The 25,818-nt window shown below is 42.9% G+C and overlaps 1 protein-coding gene across 1 annotated transcript in view; it reads right to left on the bottom strand.

Annotated features, from left to right (window-relative positions):
- Positions 1-25,468, bottom strand: part of LOC133347248 (protein Smaug homolog 1-like) — a 60,399-nt gene extending 34,931 nt beyond the window's left edge. The window contains 2 exon segments of the mRNA XM_061559358.1: positions 22,222-23,198; positions 25,361-25,468. Coding sequence (XP_061415342.1) covers positions 22,222-22,528 — 307 coding nt within the window. The 5' untranslated portion in view covers positions 22,529-23,198; positions 25,361-25,468.
- Between the last annotated feature and the right edge of the window lie 350 nt (positions 25,469-25,818).

The following is a 25,818-nucleotide window of genomic DNA, read 5'->3' as shown; positions in this document are numbered from 1 at the left end:
GGGTACAGTTTCAAAATGACGAGCCTTGTATTAATTTATGGAATGTCAGTCTGTAAAGGCTTTGAATTAAATGCATTACTTACCATGGAGATGCAAAATTCATTTTTGTGATGTCAATTCAAGTCTGGTCCCCATGGGCACATCTATAAGATGATGATCATTAAGAATTTAACATTTTCAGAATAAGTGGTTGAGTAGCTGAAGAGGTATTTGCCAAAGCAATGAACCAGTACTCCCTGATGACCAGAGTTAAAATCATGAACTCTTGCCCAAGTTAAAGCAACTTTTTAAGTGTAGCAAGTTCATGATCTGAGGCCTGTGACCAGTGAATGCAAAAAAACATGCCAAAATCTAACTGTATGAAAAGTCAAGATTTTTCTTCCCATCAGTGGCATAAATGTTTTTTTTTTAATAAAAATTGTTTATGTGTAATATGACCCAAGCATAACTTTAACATAATTTGAGTGTTTATACGGAATGTAACAAGGCACATAATTATGATACTATATGAGAAAAAAGTTTTGCTGGATGGGAGGGGATGGATGGATACACTGCTAGTATTCTTTGGTTCTTTCGGTAAAGTCACGTAGATAGAAGAAAAAAATATCATAAAAATAAAGTGAATAAAAGTACCACGACGTTTCGATCGCAACACAAGCGGTCGTCCTGATGACGACCGTCCTGATGACGACCGCTTGTGTTGCGATTGAAACGTCGTGGTATTTTTACTCACTTTATTTGTATTATAATTTTTTCTTCTATCACTTTATTTTTATTTTTTCTATCTACGTGACTTTACCGAAAGAACCAAAGAATATAAATTCCTGCAGTCACGAAAATTAAGTCAAAATTTACACTGCTAGTATTTACATATAAATAAAAATTACATTGATATGCAGCAAACCACTTCATATAGAGCATGAGGGAGCACCATCAGAGTGCTGGGTGAGAGACCTAGTCTTCTGGGGCAATTCACCAACTACGTGATGCTTTGCCAAATTTAACGAGAAGTGTCTTTGCCTTATGACGGCCGGAAACTGAAAAGTACATTAAAATCTAAATAAAAAATAAAAACGTTGGGTTTATTCGGCATTGGTTCTATGAAGAATACATTCATTCACTTCATAAATGACAACTGCGAATAAATAGAACACCTTGGCACATCGAGCCAGGAGGATTAAAAGAACACATTCTACCCTCCACAGATGCGATTTCATATTAGAACCCTCCCCCAGTTGAGTACATAGATCTCTCACAGATCCATATGCTCAAACAGCTATGCAGGATTCCTTGAACTCTAAAAATACGGCAAAACGTCTCACGTGAAATTATATTTGCACCGTGCTACTGAGCTTGCCTAATCAAGGAACAACTATTGAACACAGTTCACACATTATTTATTTACAAGCCTTTTTATAGGAAAGGAAGTCCGTGTCTCCATTTTCAAATGACTATGCGGCAGTACTAATCACTGGTAGTGGTCCTGAGTCAGTAGAGGAATCTCCACGTACCTACTGCAAGATCTGGTATCCCACCACTGCTGACTTCCCACAAAAATCGTGCCACGACTTTTTTTTTTATTCTTGCAAAAGTGAGATGAGCACTTTAACCATAGTGCAATGTGACAATCCTATACATTATTATTTATTATTTTATATTATTTATAATAATGTATGTAATATTACAACAAGCCAAATACGGATGTCTGCAATGACAGCAATGACCTCCAAGGACAGCATTTTGACTTGGTGTGAAAGTTTGTTCTACGAGTGGATCGCACGAGGACATTTGGCTGGGAGGTTGTCCGATTCTCAGGACCTCCGTGCATCCCATTCCCTCTTTCTAAACCCCTCGCTTTTGTTCTGCTTCTGTCATTTCCTGTTATGTGTTTGTACGAAAGCCCCAGCCGCATGGGCATGGCAACAGTGAGCAGGCCGCTCACATCTGGATGGAATTTAAGACCAGTGCAGGAGCACTTGGTTAAAGGGAAAGGAAGGAAGAGGCAGAGAAAAGGGGGCAGATGGAGAGAGGCAGAGAGAGGTGGCTTGAGATGAGGGTGTGGGGATGAGGAGGTAGGGGGAGGCATATTGCATCGTGATGAATGGCCCGATTTGAAGAGGCTTCAAAAACAGGGGGTAGGGTTGTTGGAGGTCATAGGTTACAAATTCTGAATCCTTGACGAATACACGTGGGTAACAAACACACACAAAATCTAACACGTACACACCGAGCAGCAGAGCAATCTGTACAACCCAGTGCTGTTGGAGGAATGAGTGCGGTTTTGTTTTACAAAACTCACGAAATACGGCATGTGTGCAACCAGTAAAGCATATAGGTTTGTTTTCAAAGCACTGTGCATGAGGCAGTATTTACAAAATCGCTTTTCAAAAAAATAATGTCAGATGCTATGAATTGTACCAATGCTCATAACCAGAGAGGTGGTGGCAGTTAGAGAGTCGTACCTTTTGCCAACAAAGTCTGCTTATTTTCCATATTTAAATAAGAGTCTGGCACTGAGGTTGATGGCTGGCTCATGGGGTTAATGCCAATGTCAGAGAACTGGGCTGACACTGCCGAGTGCCTGGGTTAGAATCCTGGTCAACCCACTTCATATATATTTGCAGGTTCTTAAGTAGAGACAGCTGATCATTTCAGTGTAAGTTGAAACCTGCCAGACAGCTTCCCAATAATAATGCCCAAATGTGTATAATGTGGGCAAAACAGGCTAAGTACTGTAAAAATAAATGTGGGGTATTTTTTCTTATAATTACAGTGTGCTGTGTACTGCCATGATTACTGCATGTGCAATCGAAAGGACACGTGTGGGTATAATCACACATGCATCACAATGCACGAGTGTGGGTGTAAGCTCATATACCCAAGGGACTCCGCAGAAGATGTTTTTTTCTGCACAGAAACATTCCACGTTCACATTCCTAAGATGGACACAACGCATGTTAATTTTTACCACCAAGACACACTCACTCAGTGTATTAGATCCAGAGTGGAAAAAGGACAAGTCGACCCTGAACCAGAATTTGAACTCTCAACCTTTGGACTACGAGTTGCCACAGCATCACCTTGAGTCCAAGACAAAATGTGTTATTGTCTGGAAAGGTAACACCTTTCCGGTCTTGATTACATTTGATACTTTCTCACTTGTTAAAGCCGTGCACAGCGTTAATTTTCCATATTCATTTATAACGTGATATAATAATAAAATTACTTAAACTATTGTAAAATATAATCACGTACAATCAAGACCGCATTGTAAGAATAGATTGTGCAGCAATACCCACAGGTCAAGTTCATGGATAAGCAACGGAGCGCCCATCATCTCTCTGCAACCGATAAAAATAGGTACAACTTCGTGGAAGTCAACGGTGTTTGTTCAAGTCACAGAATTACCTGCCACCACTGGCTCAAAAAGATTGCCAAAGGAGATGAGCACAAACTATCTACCACTCGTTTGCACATGGAGACGATTTAAGTAAAACTATTACGTAAATACTGCCAGAGACTGCATATAGGTCATGACTGTCTGAGAAAAATATGCATCCCATCGCAGTGCAGCCAAAAGGTTACTTCTTTCAAGGTGGAAAACCACCTAACCGGGTTTGATGTTGATGTCAACATCAGGGGTTAAGCACAAGAACGGGCCCTTTCCGGCTCTGACGTTAAATATAGCCGGCACACGCGGCAGGAAAAATTGAGCAGACACCCGGCTCCAACGTGACCTACCGCATCAAGAATTTTGTCCTGGTGACACAATGTCAACAAAATCCCAAATAGAACGCAGAATACGGTCACTTATGGGCCACGTGGCACCCTCCCCCCAGCAGCCAACTGGTCCAGGACTAAGAGATAAGCTGCCACCTCGCCACTTCCGTGCAACATATGGATGGGTGAGGCCATGCCATGCCAAGGCTCTCACCGTGGACCACTGAAAGCGGTTTGTGAATTTTCGTGGCACTAGACTCAGCACACCCTGCATATTTTAGGAACGTGGCGTGGCTGGACTCCAACGGAATGCGACGGCGTTAAATTCAGAGCGAACACGCAGCTGCCGGGGTGTCCCGCCGAGCACGTGCGTGCGCAGTCTGAATGAATCGTTTTGCAGTTTTCTCACTGCACAGGTTGAAATTTGGGCTTGTGAGAATGTCTGGCTTTTTATATTAAAAAAGAAAGTGAAAGCACAGCCTGTCTTACATTGGCTAACCGAAGGGAATGTTCCACCCCTTGAGCAAGCAGTGCCTCTTTCATTACTCCAAGAGCAAACCTCGGCCGCCTTGTAGAAGTGAAAAAAAATCGTGGCAACATAGCAGAGATTTAGGCAGTGTCCAGTAATGATCACAGAGAAAACCAAAGAAAAATATTTTCACGAGGAATCCTATGTATTTCTTTATGAAATGTGTACTATAACATTCAGAACTATATCCGTAGAGTTTTGCTGATTGTATAGTAATGTAACGCACGTGGTGTAAATACGTTTCGCGTGAAGGCCCCTGGGAGCGTGAGATGTTGGGGGAGGAGGCTGGGGTATTTGAGTCGTCTGAACGCACCGTCAGTGCTACAGCAACCTAGACTAAAAATACCATGACACTGCAAGTCATGCATCCTATGATGACTGCGTTAATTTGTCAAACTTTGAATGTTGAAACGTTACGAGTGCTTGGGTGGTGTCCATCTCCACTGACAGTCCTGAACAAGTGATCAAAGTTCCACATTCTATAGGTGGGGCCCAAGTTTATTCAAAGAACAACAATTGTTGAGTTTAACAAAATGGTAATCATGTCATTACCCCTAAAAAACGGGATCGGTTGAGTCAACTTCTAAAGGGATTTGATATTGCAACCTTTCCGATGAGGAGTCAATACTTGAACCACAGAGCCGCTCTTGCAGTGGACTATTAACACCCGGCAATACAGCGAGGAGGCCGACTAAAATGTCTAATTAATGAGTGCTGTAAATAGACTGAAAGTGTAAGTGTCATATCGAGAGTCTTCTTGTAGCCCCAAAGGACCCGTGCACACAGCTGGCCAATTTGCGACACAAACTTCATCGAACAGGTGAACATGCTGAACAAGTCCTGGACCAATGAGGGCATGAGCAGAGGGAATTTGAGAGCTCAATTTACACAAGGGTCTCAAAAGGCCCAGTTACCCAGTGTATAGTCTGGAATGCACCACTCATTGAGAAGCCTAATAATGCTTAAGCCATCGCAATAGACATTAGCTGCCCATGCACATATCTGCCATATCCTCTCACCAAGTGCTGATTGAAAATACCACGCTGAACACATGAGCCATGAGAAATATCTATATTGTGGACTATTAAAAGAATCTTTTTAAAGAAAATTTATGGCCGAATGAATGTGGTGGTCAAAGCACTTGCCACCGAGCCAGTTTGCACAAGATCGATGGTACGATTCCCACAGCCAACATTACATTTTTGCCGAAAATGGCACCAGTGTGCTATTCATTCACCATTAATTAAATCACCGTGGCATAATTGGAAAAAGTGAATTATTTTACGAAGCTTCTATCATCCTGAATGTTAACCGACATTTTCTTAAAAACTGTACGCAAGCAACTGGTCTCTCAATTATTTACAGAGCAATAAAACGGAGCATTTAATGTCAGCCAGGAGCACTATAAGTCAGGAAGGCTCGAACGACATCACTGCAGCATCACCCAAGTGTGTTTTAATACATCACTGCAGATGCGACTCGAGTTCCTGACTAACTTAAAAAAAATAGGAGCAAAACTCCAAACTTGTTCAGAACAGCACAGGACACAATGTTTAGCTAGATTCTACAATCGCTACGTCTTTTGGTCTCCATATCCACTTAAATACAAAGCGCATTCAATACTACCTTTTAGTGCTATTGGTGATTTTATAACCACTATATAACCTACACAGCCATAATTGGGAATAATCAAAAAGTAATCATATAATATTTAGTAAAGCCAAAGACCAAAAGATTAGTAACTGGGTCTTGCCCAATAGCGGCACATGGGAAAAAGAACCCCCTCCCAGTTCTCGGTTGTTGCTAAAAGCGCCGCTCTTCCATGCTCTGCTGGCTGCAGCAGTTGCACCCACGCTTTCCACAGCCAAAGAGGGGCCCCCCTATATTTAGATGCCGTGTTTTCAAACTGGATGTTGTATCTCCCCGAGGCCTGTGCGAAAAGGGCTGACTGCAGGATTCCAGCCATATGTCATCCACTTAGAAAGACAAGACACTGAGTAATTCATATGTAATCACATCAAGGAATTTAAGTGTCTCCTTGCTCAGATGAGCAGGATGGGTGTTATTGACGCTCTACAAAGGGGTACTAATTTTATCAACCCCAGACGAATGATGGGGTGAATTGACTCCCAAGTGGGATTTCAACTTGAAACCTCCCAATCGAGTCAAGTGCTCTAAAACCACGGTGCCACTAAGTTGCCCTCTGGAAAGACTGGACCCCACCGATCAATGGGGAATTTCCACCACTGGTTCAGAAAAACCGTACGAGCACAGAAATCAGCCCTGCCAGATGCTCGTTTCAGAATGAAGGCTCTTTGAATATTAAAAATTCCAATGAATTGTTTGCTTTTCTCCAATGTACTATGTCAGTTCTTTGCTTGGCGAATACTTAGAACAATGATTATCTTTTTCCAAAGCAATAATATTTTATCAACGACCCGCTAATGTGAGTGTTCATGCAACAATAGGCCAATGGAACAAATTACTTGTATGCTATTACACCGATTGCAAATACCTACCGTCAATAAAAAAAAAGTACACGCCGAAACAAAATAAAGTGGCACCGTCAAATTAAAAAGGAATGGTGTGAAAAAAAAGCAACATGGAATCCTTAATTTAATGTAACCCTATTCTTTATAAAAGTTATAATTACCAAAAAAATGTTAATCATGACCAAAGTTTTTGGTGGTTAGAATTATATTTTCAAGGGCTTGGTTAGCACGCTGATAGATGAAGGTCTATTCATGCAATGTGGGTCATAGGGCTTGTTTGACCATACTTATTCAGCTGGTCAAGGAGAGTTAGTTTTAGGCACAATCCAGGATTGGTTCAGATATTCGATGCCACTTGGTGTTAGCAATGGCTGGGAATCAAATTAAGGTTGCCAGGTTCCTCGTGCAGTGCATTAATAACTGAGCAACCACTGCACTACAGATAGAGCATATTATTTAACAGGGCATTGTTAGAGTTTATTTAAATATCCATATCACTTTTTACTGTTGCAGCAATGACAATGAATATCCACTGCAGTTGCATTACATTTTTTATCATTCGGCGTTTTAAACTGTTTCTTTAATTTCCCCTCATTTGCGGTCCCGGCTCCTACTTTTAATTCTCAAATTTAGATTCCAAAGAACACAGGATGAGATGTTACTATCCTTTGTGCAAGCACTTCCAAGAGTTCATGAACAGTGAGCCTGGTGAAATTTGGGGAGCGCATCGTCAGTAGTGACCCTTTGGTTCCTAGGGTGTTTCGGCCTTTCATACTATACACCCTCCCCAAAGGCGGCCAGCGACAGGGTGATCAATCCTACGCTTGCGTCCCATTCCCAATTAGTCATAGGAGTTGCCTTGTTGTTGGTAGCCAACATCCCATGGGACTATGCATGGCAGGGGCGTCCTCCTCCCTGAGTCAAGCATTGTTGACTGCATACCTCCTGGCCCTCTCACTTTGGGGCCCAGCTGGGGTCTTTCCTCTTCATCCAGAGCCACTGACTGCTGCCTTCTGCCGCCTCCGATACAGCTTTGATTGCCGAACGCTGGCTCTGGCCCTTAATTCCCAGGTCTCTAAGCAGTCTGGTTGTAGATGTTGCAACAAAACCTCTGCAGCCCACCTCCACTGGTCGGACTTCTGTGTTCCAGCCATGATGATGTGCTTCGGCAGCTAGATCGGCATAGCGCAGATGTTTTCGCTCATAAGCCTCATCTACTGAGTCCTCCCAGGGTACTGTGAGCTCAATGATGAAGACCTTCTTGAGCGAACGGGACCAGAGCACCATGTCAGGTCTTAGGGTGGTGGTTGCGATCTCCGGAGGAAACACAAGTTGCCGGCCAATGTCAGCTAGCATTTTCCAGTCGCAGGCCAAGCGCAGCTGGTCTCGCTCTATTGGTGTAGAGCCGCTCTTCGGTGGTTTAGCCCCTTCGCGGACAAAGGTCGTCCGTAAGGGGTGTGATGCTGCTGAGGGTGGTAGGGAGTTGGTGGCAGCTCGCTTGTCCTCCAGGGCGGACGCAAGGTTTTTAAGGACTTGGTTGTGACGCCAAGTGTAGCGTCCTTGGGTGAGGCTTGTTTTACACCCTGTGAGAATGTGCCTGAGGTTGGCTGGCATGGAACAGAGGGCACAGTCCGGATCTTCACCATACCATTGGTGAAGATTAACTGGTGTTGGAAGGATGTCATATGTTGCTCTGATGGAAAAGCTCAACCGCCTCGCTTCCATGGCCCACAGATCCTTCCAGCTGATCTTCCTCTTCTCCACACTGTCCCATCGAGTCCACTGTCCTTGTTTGGCAAGAGAGACTGCCTTGGCCCACCTTGCAGCCTCCTCCTGATGGCGTACTTCCTGCACTACCATCTTCCGCCGCTCTGGTGCAGTGGCCTTACTCCAAGCAGCACGGCTAGTTAGCCCAAGGCCTCCTCTCCCTTGCTGAACATGACCCACAATGTCAGCATGTCTGAGGGCTGCTGTTGCCTCCTGGACTGCTTTTCCTGGCCTCCATTTGCGCCCAGTTGCCAAGGTCGGCGCGTTGTTGCTCACCACTGGGTCTCGAGATTCATTCAGTGTCATCTGGAGCCTGGTTTTTGCACACTTGAATTCCTCGGTTAGACTGGTGAGGGGCAGCTTGAGGACACCATCTCCATAGAGGCCTATGGTGGTAAGGCATCGTGGAACTCCGAGCCACTTCTTTAAGTAGCTCGTGGCTCCTCTTTCCATCTTCTCCACTGTTGAGATTGGAACCTCATACACTGCTAGGGGCCACAACACCCGGGGTAGGAGACCAAACTGCAGACACCAGGCCTTTAACTTTCCAGGTAGCTGGGTGTTGTCGATGGACTGTAGGCTACTACTGATGTCTTTGCGCAGCTGTTGCACCTGGTCTTTGTCCTTCAGGCTTGCATCATACCACCTTCCAAGGCTTTTTACCGGCTGCTCAGACACTGTTGGGATTTGGTCATCTCCGATGAAGAATTTCAGGTCACAGAGTACTCCCTTCACAATCGAGATGCTGCGTGACTTGGATGGTTTAATCTTCATACGGGCCCAGCTGATGTTCTCCTCGAGTTTTCTGAGCAGTCTCCTGGTGCATGGGACAGTGGTGGTCAATGTTGTAATGTCGTCCATGTAGGCTCTGAGTGGAGGGAGGCGAAAACCAGAGTCGACTCGCTGTCCACCAGCAACCCATTTTGAGGATCTGATGATAACCTCCATTGCCATTATGAATGCCAATGGAGAAATGGTACATCCCGCCATTATACCTACATTCAGGCATTGCCATGAGGTGGTGAACTCTGAGGTGGTGAAGCAGAACTGCAGATCCTGAAAGTACGACTTCACCAGGGTTGTGATGGTGTCCGGTATGTGGAAAAATCTGAAGGCAGACCACAGGAGTTCATGGGGCACAGAGCCAAATGCATTGGCGAGGTCGAGGAAGACTACATGGAGGTCCCTTTTCTCCACCTTGGCCATTTGGATCTGGTGCCAGATCATGCTGGAATGTTCCAAGCAGCCAGAGAACCCTGATATTCCTGCCTTCTGTACAGATGTATCGACGTACGCATTCCTTTGCAGGTACTCGGCCATCCTCTGGGCAATGATCCTAAAGAAGATTTTACCCTCGACATTCAGTAAGGAGATTGGGCGGAATTGGCTGATGTTCACTGCATCCTTCTCCTTAGGGATCAGGACCCCGCCTGCCCTACGCCACACTTTGGGTATTATCTTCTTTTGCCAAGCTGTTCTCATAAGCCTCCAGAGGAACCTCAGGACGTCTGGTGCGTTCTTATACACTTTGTACGGGACTCCATTTGGCCCCGGGGCTGATGCTGTTCTTGCCCTTCGAACTGTGTTTTCCACCTCTTTCCATGTCGGAGGGCTGGTCTCAATATGATGTTCCGGGGGTTCAATGGGTGGGATATCTGATGGGATGGCCAGATGTTCATGTCGCTTTGAGTCAAAGTTTGTTGTTCTCAGGTGCTCTTCTAGGTCTTTCTTTGTTGTTTTTAGAACTCCACTTTTTTCCTTCGTGAAGAGACTTTTAAGGAACTTGAAGGGATCTTTATAGAATCGAGTTCTAGTTTGTTCTTTCTTCCTTCTGCGCTTCCGTAGGTTCTCTGCTCTACGGAGGGATGCCAACCGGGTTTTGATGTCAGCCTGAAGTGCCTCTATGCCCTCCTTTTCCACTTCCGAGGCTTTCTTCCACTGTTTCTTAAGCTGTCTCCTTTCTTGAACGAGGCGCTTGATTTCTTGTTGCCTCCTGGAAACTGGTGGGGTTGGAACCTTTCTCCCGCCTTTTGCCTCTTGCACTCCAAAGCTTTCTGCCCCGTACTCATAGATGATGTTCCCCATCCTCTCCAACTTCTTCTCCACAGTGCCTCGAAGTTTCTCGAGGGTCAAGGTAAGGTCAGTATTCACTGTTTCCCACAACTTCTTGTCACTGGCGCCAGGCCACTTCACATACGGTCTGTGCCCTGGTAGTCTCCTCTCGATTGCAGGTCTCGGAGGCTGGGTGAGTTCCACTCCTGTTGTTGGTTCCACCTCAGTTGTTACTTCGGTGCTTGAGTTTACGTCCTCCATGACAGTGGTACTGATGCACTGCAAACTATGGTTTGCGTCCAGTTGCTGTGCTTCATTCGACTGATTTGATCGCTTTCGCAGAAAGTAATCAATGCGAGGCCTCTGTCTCTCTTTACCCAAACACCCCTTCTTCCCCTGGTGGATCCTCAACCCATGGTGTGATGTAACTTTCCTCCAACCACAGACACATACCTGCATCTGTTTGTGGCCTGCTGTTGCAGCGGAACTGAACATATCCTTACGTTTATGTTTCAGTGATTTAGTGTGGTATAATTACAGGAAAAATATAACTGGTCATCTGAACTGCAGGCAGGCATTCCTACCTGCATTCAATTACATAAAGCACCATTTAAGCAACTGGACCCCACAAAATCACATGGCAGCATTCTTAAGAAAAGGTCATCCAACAAAACCAATTTCCTGAATTGTAATATTTGAAAATTACAAACGTGCCTAAAATGTAGTCAGAATACATTTCGATTTGGAGCTCTTGCAGTGAATCATCTTGTGTCGAAGAACAGCTGCCAAAAAAATACAATACAGAACTACAGGACATAAGAGTAAATTGCATGGGTCTCTTATTCAATACCAGGTGTTGCACGCACATTCCCTGTAAAGTGTTCATTACATAAAAATAAACCCAAATAGTCCATACAGCTGGAATTCAAATTTATTTTTTTGCGTAGTCATTGGCGACTTGGCTGAGACATTCAACTTACTATACCTTAAAACAAACCCGAAACTTGGTTTCAATCTCATCGCCTCGGTGGTGATGGGCTAAATGCTCTTGATGGAAGTGTGAGGGTTAAAAACCCCTGAACCAACCGGCCAGCTAAAAACAAATTTAACTTCCAATTCACAACATTAACAACATGATACATTTTAGAGTTATTTTATTTAGTCATGAATTTGAAAAAAGTGTATAGTTTAAATGTTAAAACACCATGTTAACTTCATTGCCACTGCTATACAGTCACAAACACGTTCTCCCTATTCTAGGCACAGCTTGCCACAGAAGGCGCCACGCATATGGGAAGCGCTTATTTATATTGGCCACCACACACGTGCCCCGCTCTTCCTCCTCAGCACACCAATTCTCCCATTGGTTACTGGCAGGCCATGACTTAAGCCGAAAAGAATGTTCCTCCTCTGACGATCCCGAGGATTATTTTTTAAAGGCGAAGACGTTTCCAATTTTCGGCGAGGGAGACGCAGAAAAGCTCTGATCATGCCTTCTGGAGGAAATGGACCTCTAGGATCCAAGTGTACACGAGGTTTTGCGTGTGTGTGGACATGTGCGTCGGCTTTACACGCTGGTCTTACAGCTGAGTGGGGTGCTGCGGTTAGAGCACTCAATTCACAACCATAAGATTGCGAGTTTAAATCGTCGTAGTAATGTCAACTCAACCCGTTATATCTCTGGAAGTCAACAATGCTTGTGACAAAATGAAGCTGCCCTCTGCAATAGAAAAGTAGAATGTACACTCCTGGCTAAGAGGCACCAACAAAGATCAGCGTTTCAGGAAGGAGACACTGAAATGAACGTCCTCAACAAGATGCCCTGCTGGCATAAGTATTACGCATAAAGTTCTCTCAAGGCATAAGGTGAAGCAATATGCATTCTGGTAACTCCCCACAGGCCACTCATGAAGACAGAGGCCAGATAACTGCTTCTGTGGTCTCTTCAATATGCACTGTGCTTTGGGCCCGACAAACAAAGTTCAATTATTGGCCACTGACTTACATCAGCTGCGAGTGATATCTAACCTGGTCATCGGCCCCCTCCTTCACCAACCCACACGGACCAGTATGCTGAAGTATGGGGAAAGAACCACCATGACTGGTAAGGTATGAGGAGGCCTTCATCCAGCAGTGATGAGACAAATGGATGTAAATTATTAGTGATAAGTACAGCATGATTCGTCTTCATGATGCGCAGTGAGTGGTTCACCATTTGCCTATGATCTACTATAGCCATCGACTATAGCATGACATCTACTGTACTATCAGTTTACCGCACTGTACCCAACCATTGGGTAGTGTGGATCTTCATTGCATATTCAAGAGCCAGCGGTGAAAATCCCACATTCCCCCATGACAGCAATCAATCTATCTGCAGAGAGAACTACGGCTGCATCAGCGTCCGGCTGGGATTTGAATTCACAAACTTAAGATTGTGAATGAGTTAAGTGCTCTAATCACAGTTCCACCTGGCCACATTTAGCCAAGGTATATATACCACCCATACCAAGTGAACGCCTCAAAGTTTAGCTGGGCTGAGAAAATAAAACCATTTACATTATATTTTGAGCAGTCATTCATTGCCAAGCTGAAACCCATCAGCTTTATTACAAATAAGAACAATACTTAACTTTTGGTGGCATTTGGGTTTAAGATTCAAACTCAGGATCAGTGGTCCTGGCATAGTAGTTTGTTACTTGTACATGCATATTTAACCTCATTAAGTTTACTCTCGGTAAAGAGGTCACTCATGCAGTCCACCCAGTCATGTCTGGTGAAATAAAGCAAGCAGTCTGATTAATATAGTCTCAACTTCATGAGACACACATTGCTTAAACACTTATCATAATCCAACATTATTTATTTTCTCTATTAATGTTCTATGAATAGTCATGCAAACAGTTCAAAACTAAACATGCATCACCTGCTTTACTGAAACACTTCCCCGCTCTTCAATCTTCCTATTTATAATTCTATTTGTGGAGGCTACATGATCCCATTTTAGTGCAGTATTTATTTCACATAGCATCGAAATCAACAAACACACTCGTGGCATAAATTCTAAAGTGACTTCATCTGACTGCAGACTATTTCGACTTTTGCATTCCTCTGTTTCTGAAAAAAAATCTTCTGTCAATGGAGGGGAACCTAGTCACACAAATATCGATTGGATATGGGGATGTTTTTGTGGGGGAAAAAAAAACAATATCCATTGTCGGGCATGATGATAATTTTAAAAACGGAACATCTAATGACAGCTACCCCCACCTGTGCAACAAAACAATGGAATTGCAACACGACAGGTCAGCCTCACTTGCATTTGGGATGTGGAGACTGAAAAGTAAGTGAGCCAATGTGCTGCCGATCCAAAAATGTTTTAAAGCCACTTTGCACCAGAGGTCAGCCTGACCCATTACCATAGTGGCAACCAAAAACCACAACAAAGATGGGCAACACAAGGATGGCAGTCTGCTAATTCAAACAAGAATTTCAAATCTTTGGCTTCAATATGTAGACAGGGCACTGCAGATAATAATTATAATATGAGACCACAGGATGGACTGTGGTTCTGTGCTCTGAAATCACATTTATTATGCAGTTTAGAGTCTAAGCTCAGGGCTATGTCACAGCACCATAACTGCACTACAATGTGTTGGTATTGAAAAGTATAGAGGCACTGATGAGTTGAGCGTAGATTTTTAACATTCCAAATCAACTCAAGAGGTTTATAGGTCATCATCAGCCATAATAAACGCACTGCTGGATGAGATGTTTGTATTTATGAAGAAAAAACAAACGTATTTTCTGGCTAAGTAATGGAGCAGTAGCTCTGCACAAGCGATTGAAATTCCACATTTCCTTAATGGGGGCCAGTCTTTGTTCAGGACGGCCAATGCATGTTGTACAGTCATACCCCGGTTTACGTCGAGGACACGTTCCTGAAATCCGTGACAACAAATATTGAAACGACGCGCATCAAAGCAAATCTGCAGGGTAGGTGAAGGCGAAGGCTGAGAGGCGATGGATACGAAAAGGGAAGGATGATGCTGTCAGCGATGTGTGGGTTTAGACGACGCAAATCAGGTCCTGGTATTCAGTGACGACGTATGTGCAAAACCATGTTAAAGGGGAGACGTATATCGGAGCAAAACTGTACCATGAACACACCTTACGTTATAAACATAATTTCACGAAATGGGAAAGAGTACATTATTTATAACATATAGCTTTGAACAAAATCACAGTATTTTACAAATTATAACTTTCTCCACCATGAATAGTACAATTGTCAGCCTGTTTCAGTCCTGTTAATGTATTGTTAACAAACCACAATAAACACGTCATATCCTGAAAACAATATCTTTATATGCACAGTGCTTGGAACTAAATTATGCTATTCTTAATAATGTTAAACAATTAAATAAATTACTCTTTGGTTCTTTCTGTAGTCACGTAGAATATAAAATCCAATAATAATTATTTATATTTTCTACGTGACTTTACCGAGAAAAAAAGAGGAATTCCTGCAGTCACGAAAGCTTTGAATCTCATTAAATAAATGTATCTTAAATATGTGCCTCACTGAATGCATCTCACTGATGAAGGAGTATGGTTTAGTGCATATCTCTAGCAGTAGTCCTTAACCTGTGAAAATCAGTGTTTCCATAGGACAACTACTTTTTGGTATCCCACTGACTGGCATTCATTATTAAAAGCAAAATAATTATAGGCCGAGTCAACACTGACCAGCATTTAAATTAACCACATTTTAGTTGCAACTGGGCACAAAAAACAAAATCCATCATACCTGTGACCTACCTGTGCTATGATATGGATCCTCATCTAGATGCTATGCAACACAGTGGAGCAAGCAAAGTGATTGATACGCCACTTGGAAACCACGAATGCCTCCATCTGCAACTTGTACTAGAGACTTACCAATGTGTCTGGAGCTAGACCATGCTATTATAAACCTTAAATAAATACTCTTTGGTTCTTTCGGTAAAGTCATGTAGGTATAAATCATCAGGTGGGAAAACCACATCAATTTTTATTTTGCTGTGGTTTTCCCACCTGATGATGATTGTTGCGATTGAAACGTCGTGATTTAATTAATTTTATACCTACGTGACTTTACCGAAAAAAACAAAGAGTATGGATCCCTGCAGTCACGAAAACTTCAAATCTACCTTAAATAAATGTAAAGAAAATATATTGCTATTAAAAGTCAACTATTTACACCCCAGGATGAAAGGTAGATTTTTGTTTACTGTTGATCGCAATACCAGCGCTTGAAGTAATATTTAATGTAACTTTAAAGGATAAATTCCTTCATTAACCAGCATGTACATGTGCATACAAGGGTACCATTAACACCCAGTATGAGAGGGTCATTGATTCAGCCTAAGCCAGGGGGACAGCTGGCCAGGAAAAAGTCTATTGATTCTTCATTAGGGTAGAACAGCAGCCTCTGTGCAAGGGAGTGAGATGTGTGTTACGAAAACACTGGGCGTGCACTCTCACCCGAGCCCATGCAAATTGGGTGGACTGCACGGCCAAGGCCACAGTGAATTCTGGAGGCATACAACTCACGCAATGTTGGGTCAGTGGTCATGGAGAAAAAACTGCGACTGTACATTCAGCAACAAAGTCCTAACAAGCACATGGCAATGCAATATGAAGGAACTTTGCTGCACAACATTAAGTGTCTACCAATGGTTAAAATTCCCCATTTCTGTAAAAGAGCTCACTCTTTCCACTGTTGACGCTCCACACATTGCTACTCATTTTAATAACCCCAGCGATGTGATGACGATGGCTTGTGACTCGTTTTTGAAGCTATGATCTCCCCACAGCAAATGATTAACAATTGACTGTTTTTCAACATAAAAAAAACAAAAATGTTGTCCGCTAACCTATTGGCTAGCTGGACCCATACGCGCATAATACATTTGTACAGTTTAAAAAGGAGTGACATGCTGAATGGACAACACGATAGAGGCAAGCACATCATTCCACGTGAGTCACAAATTAAACTGCAAAATTGCTTTTGAGATATCTACACTGGGGCTTTCATGAATGCATGCATCAGTGTGGCCTTTCAAGCACTCGGAATATGACGTCACAAGTCAATGATTGAGTGAGGCTTAATTTCTCAATTTTACGGACCTACTTTTTAAAAGCAAATAATGAAACAGCTGGCAAACTTAGGGTGTGTTTATATATACCTATATATTGCACCGTAAATAAATAGGCTCCACATATTCAAGTGTCCACCGTGGTCTTAAATTAAATTATGCGATCTTTTTCTTAAAACGGACATTTTTAAGTTGACAGGTTTTGTAGTTTTCTTACATGACACCATTGTAACACACCCATTTAGATGCATGTGAAATAAATTGGGACAATGAAACATCGGATTAAAACGAATAATTAACATGGAGTACACTATTCCATTCCCTCATACTGCAGATGAAAAGAAAGTGATTACGGAATGGGGAGTATTGTGGAAACAGGAGAGGATGGTGGCACAAGACAATGCCGTTAAGAAAGAATGCTGTCCTCAACGTATTCATGTGTGTGCAGGTAGCTTATGCCCAAGGGGCAGAGCACAACATAATGACATCGTGCTTTCATCATGATGCGTGATTTGCAAGCGCTCATTACATAACACATTACTTTACATGAACATAGTCGTCAAATATTCCACATTGCATCTTTGTTGTTTCAACGGCAGCAAGGAAGACTCCCAAATTTTAGCAGTTTCAAGCCAGCCAGATTCATAATTATAGCAGTGTTGCTCTTCTATTTTAAAGCATATGGCCAGTTTTTGCAAATGCAGAAATTATCAGGCAATAAGAGAAAACAAGAGTTCGGTAAATTGACTGGTGAGCATTCTGCGCATAAGGCTACATGGACACAAACATGTAAGGTAGGACCATGCTAAATTAAATCACAACGTTTCGGGCGCAACACAAGCATCCTTCTTCAGGTGGGAACAACGTAGTTGCGCCCGAAACGTCGTGATTTAATTTAGTTTTCAATTATTTTATTTTTTACCTACATGACTTTACCGAAAAAACCAAAGAGTATGAATCCTTGCAGTTACGAACACTTAAAATCTAGAATTAGGACCATGCTGTCTACCTGCATTCCAGCTGTGTAACAGATTTCACAAATAAAATGCATACTACATAAATACCCTGCTCTTAGTGTAAAAACAGTTCACGACCATCTCTTAAAGTAGGAATACCACATGAAGGGGTTGCAAGTCAAGACCACGTGCCTGGCCACACGGTATCTCCAGTTCTGATGCTGACATAATTTTAGGCTGAGTTTATATAGGAAAGGCTCAAGTCAGCATTAGATATAAAGTGCCACTGTCGGGCATGGTCTAGAAATTAATATGGGCGACTGGGAATTTACAGAAGCGTGCTAATCACCATGGCATGAGCACGACACATACTTAGCCTGACTGACCTTGAGGGCAAGTGCTTTAGAGCACCTATTCGGACTGGCACAGCAAATTATAAAGTAGTGTATCAGCACAACACCTAGTGTTGATGTTCACATACTGGATAATGTGCTAATCTGAGGTTGAGGCGAACGTTTGAGAGATTCGACACAAATTCAGATAGTCATCCCTCGTTACACAGCAACTCAATAATCGGAATTTCGCCATAACGTAACGTATAAATTCGGGAACAATTTTGATCTACGTTTAATTTGCATTTATGGAATTTTTAATCTCTAAACTCAATTTTTTGGGGGGGGGGGGCAGGGAAACAAAAAAATCCACAGTCTGTCATTCATCCTAGCGGGCATTTCAAGCGGCTCCAGGTCGTTTGTGAGGTGCACTGTTCACACTGTATTGGTTTCTAGCGCTCTTCGTGCCGTCGTCCAAGCTCGACTTTGTGTCAATCACGCCTCGTGCCGTACTGTGCAGGGTTTGTCCCCCTTTTCAACGTTTGTCAGTAAAAGTCAAGACGTCTGGAAAGAGGCCATTAAGTGCAAGTGATAGCAAAAGTGCATAAAGAGTACGGTCCAGTATTTTTATTTCACAAGTTATTTTGAATATTATTATGAAGATTTTATAACATTATTAATATAAACGTGCTTATAAAAATGTTTCCTGCATTCTTAATTGTCATTTTGTTAGGTCTTTGGGCCGAAGTTTGTTACGGAGGAATGCATCTCCAATTTAATAATGGATATCAATGGGAAAATAGGGTTCGATAAACGGAATTTCGCTTTACGGACAACTTTTCAGGAATGTACCAGTTCCAGAGGGATGTCTGTACAAATTTCCAATGCAATGCTTAACCTGGAATAGCAACACAATGCTCCCATCAGTACTCACCCAAATTTATGTTCTTAAATGTAAATGTATGCCATTATTTGCTTACACTTCAATGACTCAACGTCAAGTTTATTTTGTTTAACCAGGTGAGAACTCAAGTCCCATTTGCAAGTGGCCTGGGTAACCAAAATGACAAAAAGCAAAACAAATAAAGTACAGCAATGAAGCAAATAGAATCCATAACACAAAGTGACACATGAGAATTAAAAAATATTGCACAAACATTGATTAATGCACATAGCGGTCGATGGCAAACTACTTTCTTGAGCTGTGCAGGTCAGCGGTTGTATATCAAAGTCTTGTGTCAATACTTCGTTATATATTCATGAGCAGCTTTGCTAAAATGTTGTGCTTAAAAACCTAGCCATCTCCAACATTTTACATGTAATGGAATGAGGAAATAATGAGAAACTACTTAAACATGCATATAATTGTTTCCATCAACATTCAAATATTAAGTTTCTTAAAATCGGTCAACAATTGTGCCAAGCTGGCACGGGACACAATACTGACCGCAATTCCATGCAAGGGCTCAGGCTCAATTCCTGCTTGCAAAGTCCACATTTACAACTCACTGGAAGTTACAAGGGTCCTTCCAAAGTCAGCTATGGGATTCTTGCCTTTATAGTGCTTAAGTCAAAAGTCAAAGACTCTTTCTGCCGCTAAAACAAGTGTGGGGCAGAGTTTGTGAAAATTCTATATTCATGTCGGGGAGCAATCTCCTCATTGGACCACCACCGTTAACTTCTCAGAAAGAGGGGTTGGCATCTTCCCCCCCACACACCTCTTCCTGATGCTGAGGGGCATGAGTGTGATTAAGGAATATGGCTTATGCAGCTGCGATGGCTGTGTTGCTTACACAGTCGAAACCTCCCCCCGGCAGATAAAGAAGATATTCCAGCTGGCTATGACAGAATGGTAAGCCCATTCACTGTAACGTTTTCCAGCATCCCATGGCCAAGAATGAGGAAGCTTACTGCAGGCTTTGCCTGGGAGGTTTGGAAAGCCGTTCTGCACTACAATGATGAACGGTGGTCTTGAGTTGTTGAGGTGGAAACTGCCTTGGCAGCCACCATTTGTAGTACCACACCAATCACAAACCGTAAGGGAAAGAATGGTGACCCAATATCTGAGCCACAAGATCAGGTCTGCAGATTTGCTGAGCATTTCTGCGAGGTCTTGGGGGAGGGAAAACCTTTCATCAACTCAAACCAACATTATTGGGCAAGGGAGGCCTGACCTACAAACATTGCAAAACCTCAAAGGTTGGAAAAAGTAGCCACCTCCTATACGCAGCTCTCTGTTGAGCAATCTGCCGAGGGTGTGCAAAAAGCAAACTGGAACCTGCGATCAAGTAAAGCACTGGGCAAGGATTACGTCCCAAGTGAATTGTGGCAATTTTTTGCAGGCTACCCTATATGACATAATTAACGGGTTGGCCCACCACTGAACATGTTCTGCATGCTTGAATATATATCCTGGTGTTCTCTCTTTCTAAGAATGTGGCATCTCCCTCCTTGGCATGCCAAGAAAAATCTTGACAAGGACTATTCAACACCATCTTGTTAGAGGATTGGTAATTATGGTATTGGAGTGATGGATGAGAAAAAAAGTCGACTAAACTTCAAAACCAGCACGGACATGTTAGAGCCCAAATGGAGACATTTTTAATTACATTTATCGGAGTCTCATAGACAACCACCCAATTGTCAGATATCAAGAAAGCCAACACATGAAGTGATGTTGTTGCATCAGTGGTGGAAGTTCCAAATTCATTCTTGATTTGAAGCTTTCGCGACTGCAGGAATCCATACTCTTTGGTTCTTTCGGTAAGGTCACATAGGCATAAAAAAATAATTAAATTAAATCACGTTTCGAGCCCAACACAAGCATCCGTCATCAGGTGATGATGACGGACGCTTGTGTTGCGCCCGAAACGTCACCCGAAAACGTCGTGATCAGGTGATGATGACGGACGCTTGTGTTGCGCCCGAAACGTCGTGATTTATTTTATTTTATTACCGACGTGACTTTACCGAAAGTTCCAAATTCATGTTTGAGGCTAAACTCTACACTCGATAATCAGTCGTTTTTTTATTTACCACAGAAGGAAGATTGCCCGAGTCAACCAGCAATAGGGGATTTAAACTCGAGGTCTTCCAACTGTCAGTGCAGCACTTTAATCACAGCAGCACCAAGGTAGATTGTTTTCAGGTTCTGTGGGAAATAAGGAAGTAAAGCAGTAAAGTGTACTGTCATGTCATGTGGGTGACCATCCTCCATGTGCACTAAGTTAGAATGTGAGTTTCGATTAGACAACAACATTTCGTAGAAAGTCATTGTCCACCACCGAATTACAAAAGCAACTTTCCTAAGCAGTATCATTTTTCAAAGATAATTTACTCTATGTTAATGTAGAACACAGTAATACGTTTACAACTTATTGGCACCAGTTTAGTGAGTTGACAGATAGCGTTAGTTCTATAAAACCCTTCACCACTCCCAGGACAGCAAGTTATTTTGATATCCTCCATTTTATGAATATTTATTATTTAAAAAAAACATCTAAAATATATTCCAAATGTATTCTTGGCATTACACCATTGAATAAAAAAATTAAATTTGAAGTCTTGCAGAGAAATGCATCCCTCTCTGGAGAACACACGTCATGTTTGTGAAGGAACTTCAATACATGATATTTCCATATTGGATAGCATACCCCTTACATATCCTTAAATAGTGTTGTTAAAAAAGAAAATCACTCACAACTGAAATATATACCAAAAGCAATAAAAACAAACATAAATAGTATTGTTTGTGTAGGCATTGGTGACCAAGCCGAGAACATTCCATAGACTTGTAGAAAAATGAACAATTCTCACCTGAAATGTGTGATTGGTGGCGCTAATCTCCAATGGCTACCCCGAGTCAATGATGAAAACTGCACATTTCCAATGCAGGGGCTAGTAACCCTATATAGAAAAGCCACAGTTTAATTTTCCCAAATCGTAACCGATTTTATTGACTTTGGAATAAAGATGTTCAACTACCAATGGGGTTTTCAACTACCTAACTTCAATTATGAGCCAACTAACAAACAATGCCACCCAGCCAGGTTAGACTTGACCACTGAGATTAAATCACAGATGACCCATATTCAAACCAATGATCGAACAGTGCTGGGTCTGTGCTTTAACACAAACATTATGCATCCCATAAGCCACCCAGCCAAACACTTTATATTCACAATTGGGAGTCACTGAATTTACCCAGGCACGGACAGTGGGTGAGATTCTCACCTGGGTCGTTGGCCTCGCGCTCCAGGACACGTAGCTCAGCACTCTCCGACAGCGAATGATCCAGGCAGAGCTGCAGGAAGCGTGCCTGGGTGCGGCTCACGCGCTTGAGAAGTGCTAGCAGGGCCACCGTCTGCTCGCACTCGTTCCAGCCCTTGAACCATCCCGAGAGGACGCCCACCTGGTCGCGAAACATAGTGCCGCCGCCGCCTGCCAGCATGGCCCCCCGCCGCTCCCCGGCGCTGGTGGCAAGATCGACCTGGGCGGGCGTGCACCTCACCGTGGCGTCATTGGCTGATCTCCTCTTCATGAGGGGATGCACACAAAGTTGGCCACACGGCAGCTGCAAGTGGACATAGGGCTCTCCGCCAGGTGAATTTCACTCGATTTAGCCGTCAAAGCAGGTAACGTCACGATGGAGCAATAGCCGACAGTTGGCGTCATTCATTAAATGGTCGTGGAGGATCGAGGCCCTGAAGCTAAAAACGACCCGAGGACACGTTGTCACCTGACGTTCACTAAACCACTTATGGTGTTTGCTTCAGCAGCCAAGCAGGGTTTTCCACCTCCCCCGGACATTTACGGATCACGACTATTAAAGGCATCGCACGAAGCAGCGTCACCACGATCACGCCAAGAATATCTTCACTGTTGACTCGTGGTGACAGCAGTACTATTTTGTTTAACACTTCTTAGAAATCAAGCTCGCTTATCTGAATTATGCACCTCAAAACCTTACCAATTTCAGCAGAATGGGAATATATCAAGTGAATCGTGATCTCGTAATTCTATTTCCTCCTGACGTATTTTTTTGCGACTTTTGGAGTCAGGTCTTGCCTTGCGGTTCTGTGCACTCTGCACTCAGCTGTGTTTGCAGGAGTCAGGTCTTGCCTTGCAATGCTTGTGCTCTATCTTGGCTAACTTCACTGCCCCAAATCCTCGTCTCCGTTGACCTCCTGCACACCCATGCCTCCGGGGCTCTGTGTGTAACAAAACCACACAAACGTAGAGCTCAGTGTTGTATTTTTAGTCCTCATCTCATCCCACAAGAGGTGGAAATTCAGACCAAGAATTTGAGCTTTGTACAGTACTGATTATTTTGTCTGTACCCAAATGGTATTGTTTGATTGCAATATACAGTGGCCCGTTAAAGTATTAAAAAATGACAGGATTTTGTGCAGGCAATCATTTATTTTGTTTATTTATTGTGGTGCGAATGTACTTTATTCGCCAGGGTAGCATGTCTCAACACATATCACTTTTACTAATCGCAGTGTGAACGTGTGTTGTGACTGGAGCAATATGACCTTTGGTAGTTTATTCGTATATTTGACTGGACAAGCTGAAATTCAAATAGCATTCATACAGCATGACAATACAATTGCTCTATCGATGACCTGTGCAATCGGGTAATTATAAGGGTAGCATGAAGGTAAGTATGCTGCAAACATTATTTTAACCATGTAAAAGAAATGCAGTCTTTGCGGGATAAGAAAAAAGGTTAGAAATGCAGATAGCAAAAAAAGTTTACAGAGAATGATAATGACTAAGAATATGTATTCGTGTATTTTAATACAAGTATAATACTGCAAAACTACTGCAATGCAAAATAAGTACGTATTATATGTATGAATACAAAATAAAAGGCTGAAAACAGTATATAGTGTTATTTCTACCAATTCAGTATAACATTACGATGGAGTAATCACGTTAACTGCGTAAACGATATTATCAGTTATAAAACGAAACACATTGCAGTACTGTAATTATAAGACTATCATAAGCATGGCAAGAGAACACAGCCTTGTGTTAAATATATAACAAAGTACAGAGTGGCACTATAGTAGGCAGTGCATTGCGGTACTTGTACTGTTGTAATAAAACAAATCATACAATTTAACTGTAAGTAGAACAGGCAACACAGTGAATGTATACACAAAAATAGTATGCATCATAATAAGAAAACTACTGCAATATAGTAACCACGCTGAAAAAGACGTGTTCACCAGAGGGCAGCAAGATCCATTGTTGTACTATATACTCCAAGCTCCCGCAACTATGCTCTCCACTCTTACCCAAATTCAGGAGTTGATTTGACAAAAAAGGCTGTGTACATGGATCATACGTAATTCAAATAACAAGGCTGTAGAAACACGCAAGTTTATTTTTTTCTTACGTATGCCAAATTTTTCAGGAGCCCAAAGTCTGCTAGCCACAATTTCAGGAGTTCGTTCGTCTAGTTTTGCTGTTCCTCCCAGTTAAAGGAGCGCAGATCCCAGCGGTTTACTACATGGTCCGTAGTTTATAATACGTAACAAAAACGATGTGTACATCATAATTCAAAAACCAAACGACGTGTTGGAGAAGGTAACAAGGCCAAACACTTGCACTACCTCGAAAACACGTGGATATGAACGTAAGCCAGCCTACGAACCCTCGTGAAGTCACAACTAAAACAAAAATCCATACTCTCAAAAGTTTCAAACTCTGTCAGATGGCGTGACGACACTCGAGTGTGCATTTTATAATGACAACATTTTGTCCACACAAAAAAACCCCAATGAATAATAAACACACCAAGAACGGCGCTTTAAACTCCCGTGTGCGGGACGAGAGGCATAACCGAGGCGAGAAGAAGAACCGTGCACAGTGGCAGCATTTGCGCTATGACTCGCCTCCTCCGCTAAAGTTGTTAACGGACGCCGCTCCGCGGGTTCGCCTGCGGGAATCGACGCCGCTCTCCCGGTAGGGACGCCCAGGCAAACCGTGGGGGTGGGGGAGAACCCCGAGGCTCGAGTAGGCCGCGCCGGACAATTTCACTGAACTTGGTTGGGGGGGGGAGGGCACAGCGGCACCTCGACGCTAACGACTTTCCTCTTTCAAACTCGGCTACGTCTCGGCAACACGCAGCAACTCCCTAGCACCTAACTGATCAGCGACTGTTCGAGTTTGTGTTTTTATTCGAATACAAATTCCCTTCGATTGCATCTTAAATCATGCGTTACGCGTCGCACTGCGATTACCGCACCACCGCACGACGATTATTTGGGAACCGGGTTCCTCTCTCCAGCACGAACTACAGAACATTACCACGTCAATAACTCGTAATTAATTGTAAATGTAATAATAACCATAATAATACCATCGCTTGCCTTGCGTTGGCGGGAGCCCCGTGCATACGGCCGGAGCAGCCGCGGCGCGATCCCGTTATGGGACTGGGAATGGCACCGCCTCCCAGAGAGCACGATACCAAAGTGCACCCAAAAATCCAGACAACACGCCCATCGGCATCTTCACAAGGTGCACCCCAGAGGTCCACACGGCACGCCCATCGGCATGCTCACAAGGTGCACACCAACCGCCATTCGCCACTAATAATTGCATAAATTAGCATAATTTACGATAATTACGCATTTTCCCAATCTTCATTTAAACATTTTTCCTCAATATTCTTAGGTTTTTTCGGTAAAGTCACATGACTTTACTGAAAAAACCTAAGAATATGAATCCTTGCAGTCACGAAAGCTTCAAATCTAGAATTTTTCCTCAATCTTCATTTAATTTTTATATACAACAGCGGTGACGTCTCCACGGCGCTTG

This window comes from Lethenteron reissneri, chromosome 25, assembly GCF_015708825.2.
Source record: "Lethenteron reissneri isolate LAM-NWPU_2019-01 chromosome 25, ASM1570882v1, whole genome shotgun sequence".
Classification (NCBI taxonomy): Eukaryota; Metazoa; Chordata; class Hyperoartia; order Petromyzontiformes; family Petromyzontidae; genus Lethenteron; species Lethenteron reissneri.
Note: the sequence above shows the minus strand (reverse complement) of the source record. Positions and strands in the feature narration are given on the sequence as shown.